The sequence below is a fragment of the Micropterus dolomieu genome, linkage group LG16, assembly GCF_021292245.1.
Source record: "Micropterus dolomieu isolate WLL.071019.BEF.003 ecotype Adirondacks linkage group LG16, ASM2129224v1, whole genome shotgun sequence".
Taxonomy (NCBI): Eukaryota; Metazoa; Chordata; class Actinopteri; order Centrarchiformes; family Centrarchidae; genus Micropterus; species Micropterus dolomieu.
This window is the reverse complement of record NC_060165.1, coordinates 8,124,343-8,142,843: the sequence shown is the minus strand read 5'-3', so window position 1 is coordinate 8,142,843 and position 18,501 is coordinate 8,124,343. Positions and strand designations below refer to the sequence as shown.

Below are 18,501 nucleotides of genomic sequence, written 5' to 3'. Positions count from 1 at the left end.
TTTTGTAGTAAGGATGTCATTACAGTATCAAGCAGGGTCATAGAGTGTAGTAGGCCACTAAAGGCCTAACACTTAACTGGTTTACTAAAGGGGTAAGAAATGATGAGGTGCCATGTTCAAAGATAAAGACGGACAATGTTTTTACCCTAAGACCAAGTTCAGTTATGAAAAAGAAAAAAAAAGATGCTGGGTTTAATGCAGAGTCACAGCAGCAAATTTTAGAAGCCAAATAAATCTGGGAATATTAAACTTGCAATAACTATGTTTGACCACTTGGGCCCAGCAGAAACAAGCTAAACATAATCCTTGTAAGTTGATGTTGCTAACATGTTAGCAAACAGTGGCCTAGTAACCATTCATTTTCAGTTGTGTAAGTCCAATTTTCACTCTTTAAATTTTTAGAGCTGTTTTGATGCTCACCAGCTCCTGAGGGAAATATCGGGCTATTTAGCTGCTAGCTAAATGTTCCACTTGGCGCCTGTTCACTAGCTGGTTGGTGAATCAACTAAATTTTGCGGGCGGGAAAACCAAAACAATGAATTGAATGTTACTACAAAGCGCTGAGGGGAACTGCATGGTCACATGTATGTGATCCATTGTTAATGTAAGAAGTCTGGTTTGGTTATAGCCACTTTAAAGATATAAATAAATAAGAATGAAGGCAGACTAGAGGTCTTTTCATATGTTTCATATGCTGTGCACAGGGCTCTGGCCCAAGACTCACTGGAGAGCAAGTGTTACCAATGATAGCTTAGCCTCAATTAGGCACAGTTTTGTAGCATGATTAGAGGCCACTCTTAGCCTTATAATCATTGGCTAGAGGATGTAATTCTTGGGAGAGAATACACAGCATGAAAAGCACCATTTTACGCAACACAAACCAGAAGAAACTTTGTAAAAACCCATAATTCTGAAGAAAACCCACTGAAACATGAGGCATCCCAGGATAATAGCACCTCATCATTTTTTATCCCATCCTTTCAAGATGAAATAACAGTATTTCTTACTTTTTAACTATTCAAGCTACGGGCATGCCTATGGATCCCAGACCTCCTGTAGCAGTGTCACTTGGCAGACTCTGTGTCATTCAGCGGCTCTTATGGCCTCCTGTCAACAGAGCCTGACTGATGGCACAGATAACTTATTTCAGGTCTGAAACTCCAGTACAGATTACTGTTGAAAAAGGCTAGCCATGCCATTTTCAAGCCCTATAGTAATGCCTACGATGCTCTGTTGCGTACCCAATGAAGGCGTAATTAGTTTTGTGCAGACCATCACAGAGCATTCCAGTTATTATTCCTTTTGATATTAAAAGGAATGCATTGATATTTTAAATGTTTAATTAGTTATTTTTGTTCTCCAGTCACATTTTTTAGGGGGAGAGAAAAAAAAAATCTAAGTTTGTCCTTCTGTAACCTAGCAGCCATCATCCTGAGCAGAGTGGGGCTTTGTTCTTTTCTTGAACTGTCCGCCAAAAGGGGGAGGTTGCAAAGGTTTAAAGCCTCAATGGAGCAAAGATGTTACACTTTAAGACACCCTGGACGCAGGCCCAGCTCAGTCTAACAAAAGGCCTGAGGGAATTGCTAAACTTTGACAAGCATACAATTTACATGATAAGTTCCGTAACAAATTAGGTGATGCAGGCGCAGCTATATACCTAAAATCAGGACTCATTTCTCTGCAGACACAAACAAGCCAACGTGTAGTATGAAATATAGCAGGGCACTTGTTTGTTTTCTGCTGCTGATGTGACTGATTGTCCGTACTCTGCAACACAGACATGGTGGAGTATCAACCAAACAGAGGGCATGAGAACAAAATGGTGGTATTCTAACCAGTGAGATGACTTGATATTACACTGTACCAGTGACTCAGTACAGTGTGAGAATAACAAACAGAAGCCCAGAGATCACCTTGTTTGTGGTGGTATCTGGATCATACATATTAACTAACACAAACCGATTTAACTCTAAAGTGCTTCCACACTTTTAATTGGTTCTATAATTTACTAAGGGGCTAGAAATGAATTTTACAGAGGAAACACTGAATTAAACTAAGGAACACAAAAAAGAAATGTAAATGTTTCTGGGTGCTTTTTTGCTTTTCAGATGCATTGATGATTTGTATTGCTTGGAAGGCTTTAGGCCCAATCGAATGTATAAAACTGCAAAAATAATATATGTGCCTATGGGGAAATAGACTATAAGTGAATCCATAACTTCTCTACACATGATCCTCTCTCCTGTTTCACCAAGTACAATCTGGGAGGCAAAGGTCTGCCTTATTTACTTTTCCCCGTACTCTTTATGCTGGACACAGTAAACACACACACATGCACAGTTCTGAACCACAAAGGGAACATACTGTAAAAGCAGCCACAACCAAAGCTTAGAGCCGCCACATGAGAACACAGCATTCATGACTCGTTCATAAGAAAAATGATGTTAACAGAAAAAAACACTAATTTCACAGTATCACAACTTCAGAGAAGTTGAAACATGGAGGCTAAATGAGGAAAAACAATAAACTAATTTAATTCCTGTAGATAGTCAAGATGCATGCCAGCCATTAGTCAAGAGGCAACCAACGTGCTGAAGTGTCCTTGAGCCAAAAATGAAATCTGTACCAGCTCCAATGTCTGCGATCTTTAAAAAGCCTGACCTCTAAGCGTCCTACTACTGTATATTAGCCCTATTATGTAATACACAAATTAGGTGCAACCCAATAAGGCCCCATATATTATAACATAATAATATGTGGAGTCTTATCTAAAATATTTAAGTGCATGTAAACACACTTCATGATATTAAAAGATAATCAGCTTCCTCTTTAGAAAGGTGGGACTTTTAGCAAAGTATTTCTTACGTCGTCATACAATTTACATGAAGGTTCCTTTTACTAAATTAGCATAACGTATTAGCTCATTAGAACCACAGAGCATGATCGACGGTGCATTTGACACATAGAAGACACACGAGTGTTTTTTGTGTCAACAGTGGAGGGGGGGGTGGGGGACTTCAACAGGTGGCCAGCGTGTGCACATGCACCTGACAGTACCATAGTCTGAATGACTACCTGTTCATCTGTGTATAGTATAAATGTATGTGTCACTGTTCAAAGACAACACCAGACTACCAGGGTCGGCTCGCTCTTGTTCCGCTTCCTTTGAAGAGGGCCTCTTTAGCTCATTGTATTTGTTCAATAAACCATAAACCTATAGATGTAGAGTCAGACCTGCATCACTAATCGCTCTAATAACAGACCCCAGGTTGGCTCTTTCTTTGCTAGCCATGTGCAAGTCTGTCACTGAGCCTATATCAGTGGTCCAAGGGTCTGTAATAACCTACAAAGGGCTAAGATGAGGTATAAGGAAAGGGATTGTACTGCGGCTAGATACACAAAATCAAACAAAGGCATATTGTGACATTTTGAAATATAGTCTCTCTTGACCTTTCAGAACCAAGAGGTAACAGGTAAATCTACTGCTAAATTATGACAAAAGTGGATGCTGCACAACCCAGTATACTGGGCGTGGAATACTGCTGTGGACAATATTTAGTGGTTCTATATTAAAACGTTTTCCAGCTAAAACGCAGCTATCACCTTATTTCACTGTGAGCTACCACAACAAAATGGGGACAGCCTTCTAAAAGCAATGTAAAGTGCTATAAAAACAAACCAACAAACAAATGAATTATCTTGGTTCAATTTTGGATTTATCCGCTTTGCCACTTTAAACTGTGGCATATAATGATCTTGAAAATGATGCATGGTAAAAGTCCACATTTAAAATCTAAAAGTATGCAGTCCATGCGAGTATAGAGTGGGAGTATGTGTGATTTCCAAGTCACTCTCCCACTTCTCGGGTTGGAGCGGGGCAAAGGAAAGATTTAAAAGAAGAGGGAGAGGAGAAAGGACAGCTGAAAGACTAGCTGGCATTAAGAGCTCTCCTGTTTTAACAGGAGAGGGGGGAAAAAATCTGAAAGAAACGCTAACAAATCTTTTTCTTTCATTGCTTCCCCCCACCACCCCACCACCACCACCACCAGCAGCACCTCTCTTTTTTCCCCTCTGGGCCCCTTTCCCGCTCCCTCCCTCGCCCTCTCACTCCTCGACTGTTCTGAGGACAGAGTCGTCTCCCAGGATCTTGCAGAGCTCGTTGAGGCGATGCTGCATCTCGGGAATGCCGGCCAGCTGGGCCTCCAGCCGCTGTTTCTCCTCGGTGAGGGAGAGGCGCGTTGCCGTGTCCAGCTGCTCGAAGCGCCAGCCTCCCTCCCCATCGAACTGCAGCAGGTGAGTGTGGTACTTCCTGGGAGGTGGAGAAGATGGATTTAAAGCGGTAGAGTGGAAAAAAACAAAACTATTTTCAGCTATGAAGTTATGTCAAACAACATATTAGAGGGATCATGATTATGCTATTTAATCCCATATGCATATAGGAATTGAGTGAGACTAAACAAGTACAGAGGGGGTGTGGGGCCTCCTTTCTTATTCTTGCTTTGGCTGATGGGAGGCCCATAGGCTCAGACTTTGAAAACCCCTGGACTAGGACATTATCTGTGGGATGTGTCTTACCACAGGGAGGGTCTGTGTGTGATGGAGAGCAGAGAGATGCCGGCGTCCTTAGCGGCCTGGAAAATCTTTCCCTCCACATCAATGCTCACGGCGCTGGTGCACTCGTCCAGCAGCGCATATTTAGGCCTGACGTACACAAGGGGGAATTGTTTTAATAATCGTTCAGCGAGTAACTAATGAGATTTGTGATGTAGTGAGATCCTCTGCACATGCAAAGCTGAAAAAGTACCAATGGTTACCCTACATACACAACACTGCTTAAATGCTCGTGACCTTTTAGACCCCTTACTTGTGGTAGAACATGCGAGCCATGCCCATCCTCTGTTTCTCGCCTCCTGACAGCACGTCCTTCCAGTCCAGCTCAGCGTCCCAGCCTGGATGCAAAAGAAGACATGGCACAACCTTAAAAACACATACTACCAAGATGTTATTTAAAGATAGTTATATTTTAGGATTAAAGATGCTGAGAGCAAATATCTTTAATCCATATCAGGGTGGGGGACACAAGAACGCTTCATTGAAATCCAGTCTGAGAAAGTGCATAGACCTATTTTATGGTAGTGGAAACTCTGGACTACATTAGGCCTTTACATAAAGAGCTAATTAAAAATACATTTTGAGCAATGTTATGAATAATTAAAATGTCAACAGACAGGTTTTACAGAGCGTTTATGTAGACTGTTTATCTACCAACAGCCATTCCAACGGAAGGGCACAGCACTGGCAGACATATTCGCTAAAGGGTTTAACCAGTCTAGCTGCACTGTGTAACAGTGAGACAGCCTTCTATGTGTTACATTTTCAAAGACTTAAGAGAAAATCCTTTGCAGTTACACTGCATGTGTGTCCACATCCACGACTGATGTGTGAGTTCATTTGATGGAGACCTTTCCCAACATTTCCACAGTGCAGCCATTCATCTGTTTAACCCTCTTGTAGCTCTAAGCATTGTACAGTAGTTGGTTCACAACAATGGGCCTGTTTGTTTGGCGATGAGAGGAAAGTGGCAGCCAATTAGCCACAGACTCAAGTTTAGGCAATACAAGTAATTACCCGAGTGCATAAGATCAAGCTTCTGGTTGGTACACAGACACGTAACCTGGTTTGTTTGTTCTCAGCACACCGGCAGACCAGCACTGCAGTTACAGTTACTGATTTTGCAAATGTTTAAATTACTTTATAGACCGCGTGGTGACTTAATTGTCAAGTAGACTCAGATTTGTTGTAGTGGCTAGTGGTTATTTTATTTGATATTTTGTTTTGTCAATTTTGTGTAGATGATGGTTAAAATCTTCAATCTCCTATTTTCACTCAACACACAAATTTTTCTAAGTCGGCTTCATTACTGCACCAACCTCCCTCTCTGGTGACAATGTGGTTGAGGTTGACTATGTCCAAGATGGTGTCCAGGTCCTTGTCACTGATGCCTCTGGCAGCCATGTCCTCCACAGAGTCTGGGTAGATCACCTGGTCCCGCAGTGAACCCATGGACATGTATGGCCTGGAGAAACACACGCACACACAGTTACACCGGATCCACTGAGTGTTTCTTTGTTAACTTCTAATTTCATTAAGTGGACGCTAAAGAAAAGAACAAGCTAACAAAGAGGGTGTGTGTGTTCAAAGGAGCACATAAACAGCTCTTAAACACTTGAAGAACAAATGCTGAAAGAGACCCATTACTCTTCGGTTGTATCTAATGTACATAGTGTATTGGATTCTGTTACAACTGCCAGGTGGCCATCTCATCCTATGTATAAAATATTCACTGCTCTGCAGGAGGCAGTCAGCTGAGTCCAAGCCTCTAAGATTACATTTGATGGTTTGTCTTAGACTGGTTCATTTGAGTTTAAGGGTCCTTTGGCCACTTTTATGGAAGATCAATTGGTCATCTTTACCTGTTAAGGGCACTGACACCACAATCACCCATATATCAAGAGATGTCTGACTCAGATGCTACATTCTAACTCTTTACCAGTGTCTGGCATTTACAGCTGCAACTAACAATTCTTTTCACCCTTGATCAATCTGGGGAAGAGGAGTATATATATATATATATACTTATTAGACAAATAAAAAGCAGAAAATCTTCACACTTGAAAAGCAAAAAAGTAGCAAAAGATTTTTCTTGAGAAAAGCCTCAAAAGATGTGCCTTTTAATTTTCTGTCGACTGACTGGTTAATCGACTAATCGTTGCAGCTGTACTAGAGCTATCTCATAGGGCATTGCCTGACAGCCTTTTGCAGCTGACAAATTTCCACCAAATTTAAGCTCATATGAAACATTTGCTACTTTCCTCATTTCCATAAAAAGTGTAGGGTGTGGCTAAATATTTGAAACAAAAATCACTGTAGGACAGATGGAAACACTGAAACAGCCCACGGGGCCCTCAAACATCAGGTGCTTTTTATTCCTAAAAGGTTAATAGTGACACTTTGGATTACGCTAGTTATCTTTAATCATTCAGTGTTAACATGGGTCACTTGAGCAAAAATACGGATTGTCAGGACACATGGCTGATTGTGGTTAACACACACTCATCTTACTATCAAATGACAGTTATCCAGAGAGAAGTGTAATGGAGAAATTATTGTCAAGCCTTGTCTGGGCGGTAATTATTTCACTGTGGCCAGAGCTCTGGTTTCTCTTTGTCAGCCACACACACACACACAGACACACACACAGACACACACTCACACACACACTGTTATAATGGATTAGATTACTGGTAGGGTTCACGGGTACAATGGTCAAACCCTACAGTTGCTTCAGTACAACTCACTGCTGTGGAACATAAGTACTGTGTGAAAAAGTGTGTTTGTGTGGATACCTCTGAGGGATGTAGAACATATGCTGAGGAGAGGGTTTGTGTAGCCGGCCGCCATAGACAGGCCACAAGCCGCTGAGGATTCTGAACAGAGAGCTTTTTCCACAGCCGTTGGGCCCCGTGATCAATAGGTGCATGCTCTCTTCTACCTGAAATGGAAAGAGAATTTATTAATCTCCCTTAAGCCGAGCCGGTCCTCAGTATAATTACGTAACATCATTAAGATTTAAAGCCCTGGGGAGATAGGAAGCATCAGTGGGCGTGTAGCTTTTGATAGACAGCATATGACCATTTAACATTACACACAGGAGATCTGAAATGCACACGTGTGGCTGTAAGGCCAATGTCAGCAGATTATCTTGCTATCTGCCAGCTCAATGTTAGCAGGGTCACTGACCTCAAATCAGCGGTCTCAACCGGAGCTTAATTATCCTTCTCTATCAGCAAACTTGTGATAATTTGAGTTTAAGTTTGAGCTCAAAGCTCTGATAACGGTTCTAGATAATCTTTAAAGCTCGCTTACAAAGAACAGAGCCCCTCTGAAGTTTAAAAGAGGGAAATAAAAGTTAAATTAAAATGCAAAAAACTTAGACAATACATATCTATCCGTGGGGCAGCCCCTCAGGAGAGAAGGGTCACCATGCACAATGCGTTACATGTTTATGGGAAGTGGCATTAGTGTCGTAATGATATCTGAAAAGTGCCATTTTACTTTTTTGTCAGCATTGATCTGTAAATTTTAAACACCATAATATCCTCTCCAGCTCATTATAGTAGCGAACAGCCTGAGGGGTGCAACACGTTGACACCCAAAGGATGCATCTGTTTCCTAATGAGACCACAGAGCATTATTCATAAATGCTAATTAACGCCACGTAGACCAAAAGAAAACCCTCAGGGAGTCTGACGGTGAAGTATGGTTCGGAGAACACCAGAAACGAAGTGCCTGCAAATATATCGGTTAATATTAAGTGGAGTTTGGTGCTGGAAGACAAATTAAATTATCTGGTGACCTTTTTTAGTCCATCCTAACTACAAAAAAAGAGTACAGCAAAGAAGAGCTATAGATGCAACAGTAGCAAAATGGCAAAATACGGAAGATCTGAAGAGAATAGAGTAGAGCTGTCTCACCTTAAAGTTCAGGCAAGACACTACTACGTCCCCATTTGGTGTAATAATTGGGACATTCTCACACACAATGCCGTTGTCCACATCTATCACCTCACCTGAAGAGACAAAACAGAGAAAGACAGAATGAGTGTATAAGAGCAGAAATGAAGGATTACAGTCTTTTGAAGTGTGGATATGGATGAGATAATACTTACATATGAGGAATTATGGCGTTAAAAATAAAAAAAAATCCCTCTTTACTATGCTGCCTATCTCCTAGCTTAATAGTGCTCTCTCGCTGGAGATTCATTCTGGGGTCAAATGGATGCTTACACAAGGATATTTATGCAATGATTCCAACCTTTGACCTCGACACCATTGATTGCTTGTAATATCATGTTGGTGATCTAGGAATTTATTCTTCTTGTGCAAGTTGCCCCAGATAAGGGCATAAAAACTCTCTGGTTAGAGATAACAGAGAGGCAATTGTGTGACCAATGAAATGACTCTGAAGATGTAACTGTATTTTAAAGTAACTTACACTTGCTTTATCCCTTAATTTAGGTCTGATGTTTAATATTTATTTTGTGTTACGGCTAATTTGACTATAAGTTGTTAATTGTGGACAGAGGGGTTGAAAATAAACAATGAACGTAATAAGACTACTGTTTGACTTGCACACAAGGGATTGGGACAGTTCAACCAAAGCCACAAGCTTGCTCCAATTGCCAGACAGGAGAAGTGCTAAACGTTTGTGCAACACAGCAACAGTAACCAAGTGTGTGATTGTGACTGGCCAGTTAGGCTGGTGACTACCTGTTTCTCTCTTTGAGTTTGTTTTAATACAGAAGTAGGTGGGTGTTCATCAGAACAGGCTTACCCTTTATCTCCAATGGTCCATCGATGTGCATCCCAGGCTTGCTCTTCTTCTCTGCTCCTGCTGTGGCTGATACAGAGGAGCGCTTGTAAACACCCTTCTGGACGTCCTCAAACACCACAAACATGTTGTGTACCCGTGCAGTGTAGCCTGCCAGCTCTGTGACCTGTCCCATCAACCACATAAAGGTCAAAGGTCAATACTGGGTAAAGTCAGAGGAGTGTTAGCATGAACCAAGAGAGGATCAGAGTCTGATAGGTCACTGTCATGGCCATGTGCTGATAACACTCTGAGTGCATGTGTGTGGAAGCAGTGACTCTCAACCAGGGGTATTTCTGTTACCTTGAGGTTTATGGAGAAATCACAGAGTAGAACAACTCATTTGAAAAAACTGTACTTACAAAAAAATATATCCACATATTGAGTCACCTTTGACATCTGAACTTTACCTGTTGCGAATGAGAGCGTGTGAAAGCTACTGTAGTTAGCAAGCAAGCAGAAAAGTCTAAACTGTTAGCTTAAAGTAATGGATGAATGGTTGAAATAATTATCTCACAGTAAACAGTTTAAACAGTATATATATATATATATATATATATATAAAATTAAATAAATAAGAATTAGATAAAAGTAAACTATTTAAGCAGCTAAATATAATGGATAAACTGTTGAAATAGCTAAAAGAATTTAAATAGCTTAAAGTAATAAATAAATAAGAATTAATACAAAGTTTTAAAATATGTGGATAAATTGTTAAAATAGCTAAACGCAATCGATCAGATAAATACAAAAGGTTAAACCACTGCATTAGAGTGTGTAACTGTGTGTGACAGTGAAAATATGTAGTTAACACCAAGGTGGCTACTAATGTTAATATGTTGTTAGGACTGTATGTCTTTCTTTGCTTTTCGCAACCAGTACAGTATGCTCTTGGATTAGTTATGATCTCTAAGAATTTTATGTTCCTATATGTTTGTTTACAGTGTATAAAGTGAGCACACACATTCATCCGCCCACAAACACACAGATCCTGCAGAACATAACGTGTGATGGTCTGTGAGAGATGGGTGAATGAAAAAGTATAGTAAAAATGATATAAATTATCCTAAAATAAACAAAAAAACAGAATATATCACAATGTAGTATTGATTGTAATTCACAAAAACCATCATTGTAATTAAATTTAGAAGATGAACAAAATAAATTGTAATGATTTTAACAGCACAAATGCAAAATGCATTAAGGTATAAAAGGAAAAGACAACTTTACAACTTTACAAAAACCGGAGGTTGCATTGAAATAGACTTTGTAATTCGGGAACAAATGAGGATAAAACCAAGAGAAAAATCACCCTCTTGCTTCGGCTTTAGTGTTGCACCCTGCAGCGAGACAATGCAGGCTGTTGACACAGCTTGATTATATTAAACAACAAACACCAATTCTGGGAATTCATGGACACCATGCGGGGCTTTAGAAATGAGACTGGCTCAAAGAAGAAAGAAACCAAAACAAATATGAATTGAAAAGTGTCTAAAGAGGGAGGGACCGATCCGAAGATCAGAGGACTGATTGTGTTCCTGGTGTGAAATTGGTGAAGTAAATATTTACTATTAAACGAGCATCAACAGCTTATTGCAGCGTTCTATAGGAGAAGGATCATTATGAAGCATGATCCCTGCACAGTGGGGGATAGAGAATTTAAAATAAACACTTAATAGCATAACAGTTGAAACCATTGCCAATTTTGTCATAAAGAGACAAGACAGATTTTCTTTTAATTTACTGCCTCACAAGGCCTTCAGGCTCCAAAAAAAAAAAAAAAAGGTGTTAAAGTTGGGTTCTGCTGTGGTTCATGAGCATATATAAGTAGAGCCATGAAATGTTTGAGCACGTGCTGCGAAAGAAACAGAGAAACAGAGAGAGAGAGAGAGGGAAAGTGAGAAAGAGATGCGGAAGTGCAGGCTGGAAGATCAACAGATGGAGGATTATTCACAGCTAGGCTAAGCCCTGCGGGAAGGAGGTTTGGGCAGTCAACACACACACCCACACCCGCACACACAACACCAGGATTCACTGCTGGTTGACCTACAGTGACATACAGAGAGGCAGTAGATTAAATATTGGAGAATTAATGCCTATAAAAAGGTTTCTGTGTTCAATTTCCCCCCCTTGATTAGATCTAACACATATCAGAGGACCAACTTCACCCAGTTGTGATACTAGATCAGAAAGCCTGACATTTACTCTGATGAATGAAAGGTAATAACTGGAAGCTGCTCTAAAACGTTGTGCCATTTTGAAATTTTAGTTTGCAAACAGTGTTTTGTGTGTGACGCTTGTACAAAAGGTACAAGTAAAAATGGATCTTTTCAGAACTTCAGACAAACATAAGTAGTTCTCAAAATTTCCTCCAAGCAGCCTTTGCAGCGTGTGCGAAGCTTTTTGTAGCCAAACAATAACACAGATGAGGAAAATGTGCACAATACCTAGATACATATTGGATTTTGAGACCAACTTTGCAATTGTTTGGGCAGAAAACATGTGGATTACACAGCTTAAATGGTAAAAAAGAAACAATAAGATCAGAAAGCTAATAGGGAGGGCTCAATTTCAGACGGGCATAGGAAAGGCCTTCAGGGAACAAAAGGAAAAAACTAAGCTGAGTCTACAAGATGAGTAACAAACTAACATGAGCTGGGACATGTCATAGGACCATCTGACCACACACACACACACACACACACACAACAAACACCTAAAAACACTGTACACTGTCATATCAAGCAGGCAGAGTGTTTGGAGGCGTACGCAGGGCATACTGCCTGAGGAATGTGCCTGTTAAATTGCACACACACACTCGAACACCTCCTGGCCTTGCATGCAGCGGCTTGCTGCTGCACATCTAACAACAGACCAGAGCCAAGCTCAGGCTAAAACTCCTACCCTCCAGGGAAGTATTTCTGAGCCAGAGATTTGCAATGAAATGACATTCAGGACAAAATGCCCTGCCACAGAACTGCGTTTTACTGAGATAAAAAAGTTCACTAGCAGCTGGCTCACGTTTCAGAAACTTTCACAGCAGATTGAGCTGTCTGTGTATTAGTGCCATTGGGCTTGTGCGTATGTGTGGTGTGAGTAGAGTGGTACAATGGGAGGTTTTCGAGAAGAGGTGATTCACACTTAAGGAAGCAGACAACAGCCTGCTCTCGCACTTTTAAAAGAGTTGCAGTTCCTCTTCTTCACCACAAGCACGGGCTGCAAAAGCTATCCTGTTCACAGACAAGTCACACTCACACAGGCCATGCTATGTGGCCAAAAGTAGACAAACCAGCTGTACTGCAAAACAGCTTCACGCCACACATGTGACGAAGCCAAATCCTCTTAAGAACCTCAAATGCAGCAGCAGAGAGAGAAAATGCATGAATGGGTCCTGCTTCTTTTTTTTTGATTAAAATTCAATGAGAGATCAGGGACTTAGAGATCAATGAACAAGGCCTTTCATTTAGTGATTTCTCTCTGCGCCTTTTCCACTCAGGACTCCCTGTGCAAGCACGGCGAGCCTCACGTGGGGACAGTAGAGAGCGATGGACATTCTGTGGCGAATGCATCCGTCAATCACTCAGCCAATCTGTGCATTCATCCACCCATCTGTTCAAACCGGTTCAAACCTAGGCCAACGAAATGACACAACCACCCATACATCTGTCCATCATGTCCAAATCATAGTATGAAAATTCAAATACACATTTTTGGAAGAACAAAAACATCCTGCTTTATATTACCATGAATATTGTGATAGCACATAGGCACAGGCACTTTCACAAATAAAACAGGAAACAAGTCAATATATAAATAATGGAGAAATAAATGAGTCTTAAGTAGTGAGATGAAGCCAGGAACCGACTCTGCGAGCCTGAGCTCATCTGGTAGACTGCTCCAGAGTGTAGGGGCCTTGACAACAAACGCCCTGTATCCTTTGGTTTTTAGCTTAGACCTTGGAATAGTAAGCATCGCCCCACCAGAGGATCTCAGTCTGCGTCCTGGCTCAGAGATATAGGAAGGTGCTAGCCCCTCCAAGGTAGTAATCCTTACAGAAATAGTGCAAGCTGGTGCTAAAGTGCTAAAACTGGGGTCACATGGTCACATCTTAGTGAGTTAGAAGTCGAGCTGCAGCATTTTGGACTAATCATAGGCGATGAGTTGATTTCTGACTGAGACAAGTATAAAGGCAGTTGCAATAGTCTAGGCAGGAGGAGATGAAGGGATGGATGAGTTTCTCCAGATCTGTGGCTAAAATTAAAGATTTAACCTTGGCTATTTTTCTTAAATAATAAAAACATAACTGAACAACTTTCTTTATGTGGGGCTCAAAACACAAGTCCTGACCAAGAGACGAGCTATTTACATGTTTAAATAAGAACAAAAGATCTCTTCTTCTGTGAAACTCCATTTGAGCGGAAACTGCTCCTGAAACCCAGAATTCCTAACATAATAAACACATCACACTCACAAACTGCACCTGCCAGTGGTGAGACTTATCTGTGAGTTTGCTGTGCAACGACTGGATAAAAGAGCGACAACTAATGATAAGTTTTGTCGTCGTTTAACCTGAGGAATCTTTTTTTGATTGACTGGTTAATCGTCAAAATACAGAAAGATTCCCCTACGCAGTTCCCCCATAGCTCAACGTGAGGTCTGCAAATGCCTATTTTTGTCTGATCAACAGTCCACAAATCAAAGATTTTCAATACACAATGATATAAAATACATGTTGACATTTAAGAATCTGGAAGCAGGAAATGTTTGACATTTCTGCCTGAAATATTACTTGAATAAATGATTAATTGATTATCAAAATATTCAATTATGTCCTGTTGGTCAACAAATCGATGCATTGACTGGTTGTTTTCAGCATCAAACAAGTGAGCAATGCAGTTTTCAAGGCCATGTGCTGACAACTTTTCAAGGAGTTTTTTTACAGCTACATTTAAAGGGCGAAAAGCTGAACAGTATAATAAAAGGTAGGTTTATAAATCTAAAATGATAAATAAGTAAAAATCAATTAGACTGAGCATATCTGACTTACTGGTTGGGACTAAAACACAGAACACCTTTTATTTTGCAGTTGGGATGCAAGAACTGGGGTAGTGTGGGACTGGCGGCTAGTTCTAGTTAGCAGCCTGGCATCTGCGTTTTGAGCCAACTAAAACCATTTAGAGCAGCTTGACTGAGGCGTGTCTAGAGTGAATCACAATAATCTAGATGGGAGAAACTGAAAGTGTCAATCAATAGTTTGAGGTCTGAAGAAAACAGGTCTGAGCGAGCTTAGGAACATGACGGTCAGAAGTCATTTCCTGGTCAAAGATGATCCCATGGTTCTTAATGGTCAAAGTGACAAGATGACGAGAAAGATCATTGGGTGGTGGTGACACAGCGTTTCTTTGTTTCTTGCGGGGTCAAGTTCATTCAAAAGACTGTTCATGGTTTTTGTGAATTACACTCAATACTACTATGGGCAATACATATTTTGTTTAATAGCTTGTATGTGTAAAGAGTAAAAGGCCTTTGAAGTGAGTGTACTTTATATTTTAAAGGTTAAGTATATAATATTTATGAGGATCTATTGACAGAAATGCAATTTAATATACATAACTATGATTTCAGTGGTGTATAAAGACCTTACACAATAAACCGTTATGTTTTTATTACCTTACAATGAGCCATTTCTATCTACATACACTGCAGGTCCTCTTACATGGAAGTCGCCATGTTGCGCCATCATGTTTCTACAGTAGCCCAAAGAGACAAACGGCACTACAGAGCGCATTTCATCACTACGTTGAATGCTTATGTACACAGTGTGAACTTTGAAATAAAAACTGAGGACATGATGATGGCAGGGATAGCCTCTGAGACATACTACACTCCAGCAAGGCTGCATTAACTGCAGCATGAGGCGCCCTCACCTCTTTGTAGGAGGACATGATCCTCTCGATTGCATCTGCTCCTGAGGCCAAGAGGTTACGGGCGGTGGTGAAAGCCTCCGTCCTCTCGCTCACCATCACATGCGTTTGCCCGTCTGCGGTTTCTAGATGGCGGAAAGAGAGACAAGAGACGGCTCATTTAAGAAACACCACAGACATGTTTATCTAAGCAGCAAACTTTCCATTTGGCTTCTGTTATCTGATTGAAATTCTGTGTCTCTCGCCTGTGAGCCTGTTGACTGCATATTTTCACACTTGTACCTGTGAACATTAGAATACCACAGAAATAAGCTATTTAAATATCAGCAGCAGCGACACTGGAACATTAGCATTAGTAGTAGTGCTGACCAGCAAACAATGGGACTCTGTTACAGCTTTTTGATGCAACTGATAAGTTGTCAGGGAGGTGTGGGAAGCAGCTACCGTTTTCACAAATGGTAACGAGGCCCTGCTTGAGGTGGAAGCAATTGGTTTGGAGATGCGAATGATCCCTGTGTGTGCACTGTGAAATGGGCTTCCCCCCACAGAATGAAACATGCAGATACCTTAAGGCCTCCTTACCATTGTCAGCAAAGCCGGTGGCTGTGATGATTGGCACGGCCACCATGACGAGCCCGCAGCTGCTCCACACATACTTCATGAGGAACTGCTCGATCATGATGTACCAGAGACGCTTGGACAGGATCAGGTTCATCTGGTGCGCCAGAGCCCGGTAGCACTTCTGCAACTGACACATCTCCACCTGCAATGGACACAAAAATACAACACATTGTCACTTCCTGTATTTTTGTGGCGGAACAGACAATTCACCTAAACTTTAACTTGAATTATCAGCCTGATTACACTGATTTGTTATATGACTGTATAACGTTGATATTGGAGGTGGTATATAACGATGGGCATTCAGATTATATGTCCTACTGAGAAACATACTATCTGGTCTATTAATGATCTATTAATGGATGACTTACTTTTGTGGTTGTATTCTACACTGATCATAACTGGAGATTATAGTAACCCACCAATTTAAAGTATTTCCTGTAATATCCCTGCATGTCTGCCACAAATAATGCAACCTCTATGTTGTACACATGCCATCACCCAGCCCTGCATACCTTGTGCCCCCTGTAGAAAGCTATTTCCTCCGCATTTGCAATGATCCTGGAGTGCACATAGCGCAGGTAGCCTTTCCTGTGCGCCTCCTCGGCCACCAGCTTGCCAAACTTGGGCGAGCAGGCACGCAGGACCTTGGCAGTGACAAAGACCACCAGCCCGGCCAGCAGGGTCGGTCCGCTGGCGTTGGCCCCCCTGGACCTGGCGGTCTGTATCAGCGTGTAAGAGGTCAGCATCACGTCCAGTATAGGCTTGGTGAGGTTAGAATAGAGGTGAGCCACCGACTGGGAAAACATCATTACGTCCTCAGTGAGAGACTGGTCCGGGTTGGCGAGCCTCCCGTCCATGTTGCTGACTTTGTAGTAGGTCTGATCGGTGAAGTAGGTCCGGTAGGCATGGTTCACGAGCCGGGTGCGGAAGGCCAGAGCCAGTTTGCACTCCAAGTACCGGATGGCGCTGTTGACGAACGTGGCCGGGATGGCAATGAGGAGCCATTTGATCAGCTGGATGATGAAGCTCTTGGGTTTCTTCTCCACGATCGTCTTGACAATCTTGCCGTCCAAGCTGGCCACGTAAATAGACAGAAACGTCCTCGATATCAGCGCCACTGAGTGCAAGGAGAGCAAACCGAGCTCTTTAGACACAAGCTTGGGGAAAAGGATTTTACCAAGTTCGAGGATCTGCTTGAAAAATTCTGCATTTACCCCGGGGGATGCCTTCATATGATCCGCAGCATCTATCTGTGTTTTTACCAAACAAGTGGAGCCGTTTTCTGCCTTTGAAACCCGGCGATTATTCCCGGGGTCTTTGTTTTTGCCGAGCTGCTTGCAGATGATGGGGTACAGTGTTTTGACGCCGTAAGCAGCAGCCGCAAGAAACACAGCTCGCTTCGCCGCAGCCGTGCGGTCCCATTTCACTCTGGACGCCGCATCGAGGATGTTGGACATTTTGCAAGCGTTAGTCGTCTCTGTTGACAATCCTTACAACACCCATCCCCCAAACCCGACTCACCGCGTCGACATAAAAAGAGAGAAGGACTTCTGATGGTTGGATTGATGTAAAGCGAGCCCGATACATGTACCGCTACATCCTGCTCTTCCCCCCCCCGGTGTCAAGCAGGACAAACTACATTAACTGTACTTCCGGTTATCATTGTCAAAGTAAAATCTCATGGTCAACACCCCGTACCTAACCAGGATATACAACTCGTCCCGTTAAGTTTGTGGTTTTATTTTTTAAAGTCAATTCTCTTAACTTCCTGACTTCTTGCGAATGTTTCCGCTTGTGATTTCCGCTAACTTGACGCTAACTTATTTCCGCCATACGCTCTTTGCAGAGGCTTTCATTGGTCGCGCCCCCGAAAAAAGACGATTGGTTGCGTAACGGACGTAACAAATTAGTTCCACTGTAATTCTTGGTATCGTCGTCATTTTGGTTTGGGCCGAAGTATGTCACGCAACAATCTTATATCCAGGAAAGTACAATAGCCACTGACAGCATTTACACAAGTTGTTAAAAAACATTTATATACGTTTATGAACATTTCTGAGTGGCGCGCTACAGGATAGTGGTTGTTCCTCGCGCACCTCAGCTTTATCGTCAGTTAGTTAGGATAGATAAACGTTAGATACATAAGTTAGCTACTTAGCAAACACTTACCCGTGTAACGTTACTGTGAAGTTTTACACTCGCGTTATCTAACGTTATAGGCCAAGTTTTCATTGGTTCTCTGACAGTTATAGCCGTTGAAAATGAATTGGGTTGGGGGTTCAAGGTAAGAGAGGGGAAAATATTTTAGTTACGTAACGTTAATGTTACTAATGTCATCGTTACAAAAGTTAACGTTAGCTTAGATAACGATTTAACAACTGTCACTGCAGGAGCCGGTTAGTGATGAAGAATGATGCGAAAAGGCAGAGGGTGAGACAGCCAAATAAAATAAAATTGCTATAACGTTAGTTAGTCTTTTTTGCATACGTCTAGCTAAATGTGCCGGTTGTTGCTCTTCCCGCAC

General features: G+C 41.7%; 2 protein-coding genes across 2 annotated transcripts in view; one reads left to right on the top strand and one right to left on the bottom strand.

The window, feature by feature from the left end:
* Positions 1-4,056: 4,056 nt before the first annotated feature.
* Positions 4,057-18,418, bottom strand: LOC123984876 (ATP-binding cassette sub-family D member 2-like). The gene is made up of 10 exons (XM_046072093.1): positions 16,490-18,418; positions 15,936-16,116; positions 15,357-15,478; positions 9,394-9,556; positions 8,535-8,629; positions 7,407-7,552; positions 5,931-6,076; positions 4,865-4,949; positions 4,576-4,701; positions 4,057-4,309 (listed from the first exon to the last, which is right to left on the bottom strand). Exons 1-10 carry the CDS (start codon positions 17,432-17,434, stop codon positions 4,105-4,107), a joined length of 2,214 nt encoding a protein of 737 aa, XP_045928049.1. The 5' UTR covers positions 17,435-18,418; the 3' UTR covers positions 4,057-4,104.
* LOC123984878 overlaps positions 17,774-18,501 on the top strand; it is a 5,206-nt gene continuing 4,478 nt past the window's right edge. The window contains exons 1-2 of the mRNA XM_046072095.1: positions 17,774-18,261; positions 18,368-18,407. Of these exons, the coding sequence (XP_045928051.1) occupies positions 18,239-18,261; positions 18,368-18,407 (63 nt within the window). The 5' untranslated portion in view covers positions 17,774-18,238. The remainder of the gene's footprint in view (positions 18,262-18,367; positions 18,408-18,501) is intronic.

Bases quoted from the DNA above. Each gene is read 5' to 3' on its own strand.
- LOC123984876 (XM_046072093.1), bottom strand. From the start codon at position 17,434: ATGTCCAACATCCTCGATGCGGCGTCCAGAGTGAAATGGGACCGCACG. The intron at 9,557-15,356 runs GTGAGGGCGCCT...TTGATGGGACAG, and splicing joins TCATGTCCTCCTACAAAGAG to GTCACAGAGCTGGCAGGCTA. The intron at 8,630-9,393 runs GTAAGCCTGTTC...TTGTCTCTTCAG, and splicing joins TGGACCATTGGAGATAAAGG to GTGAGGTGATAGATGTGGAC.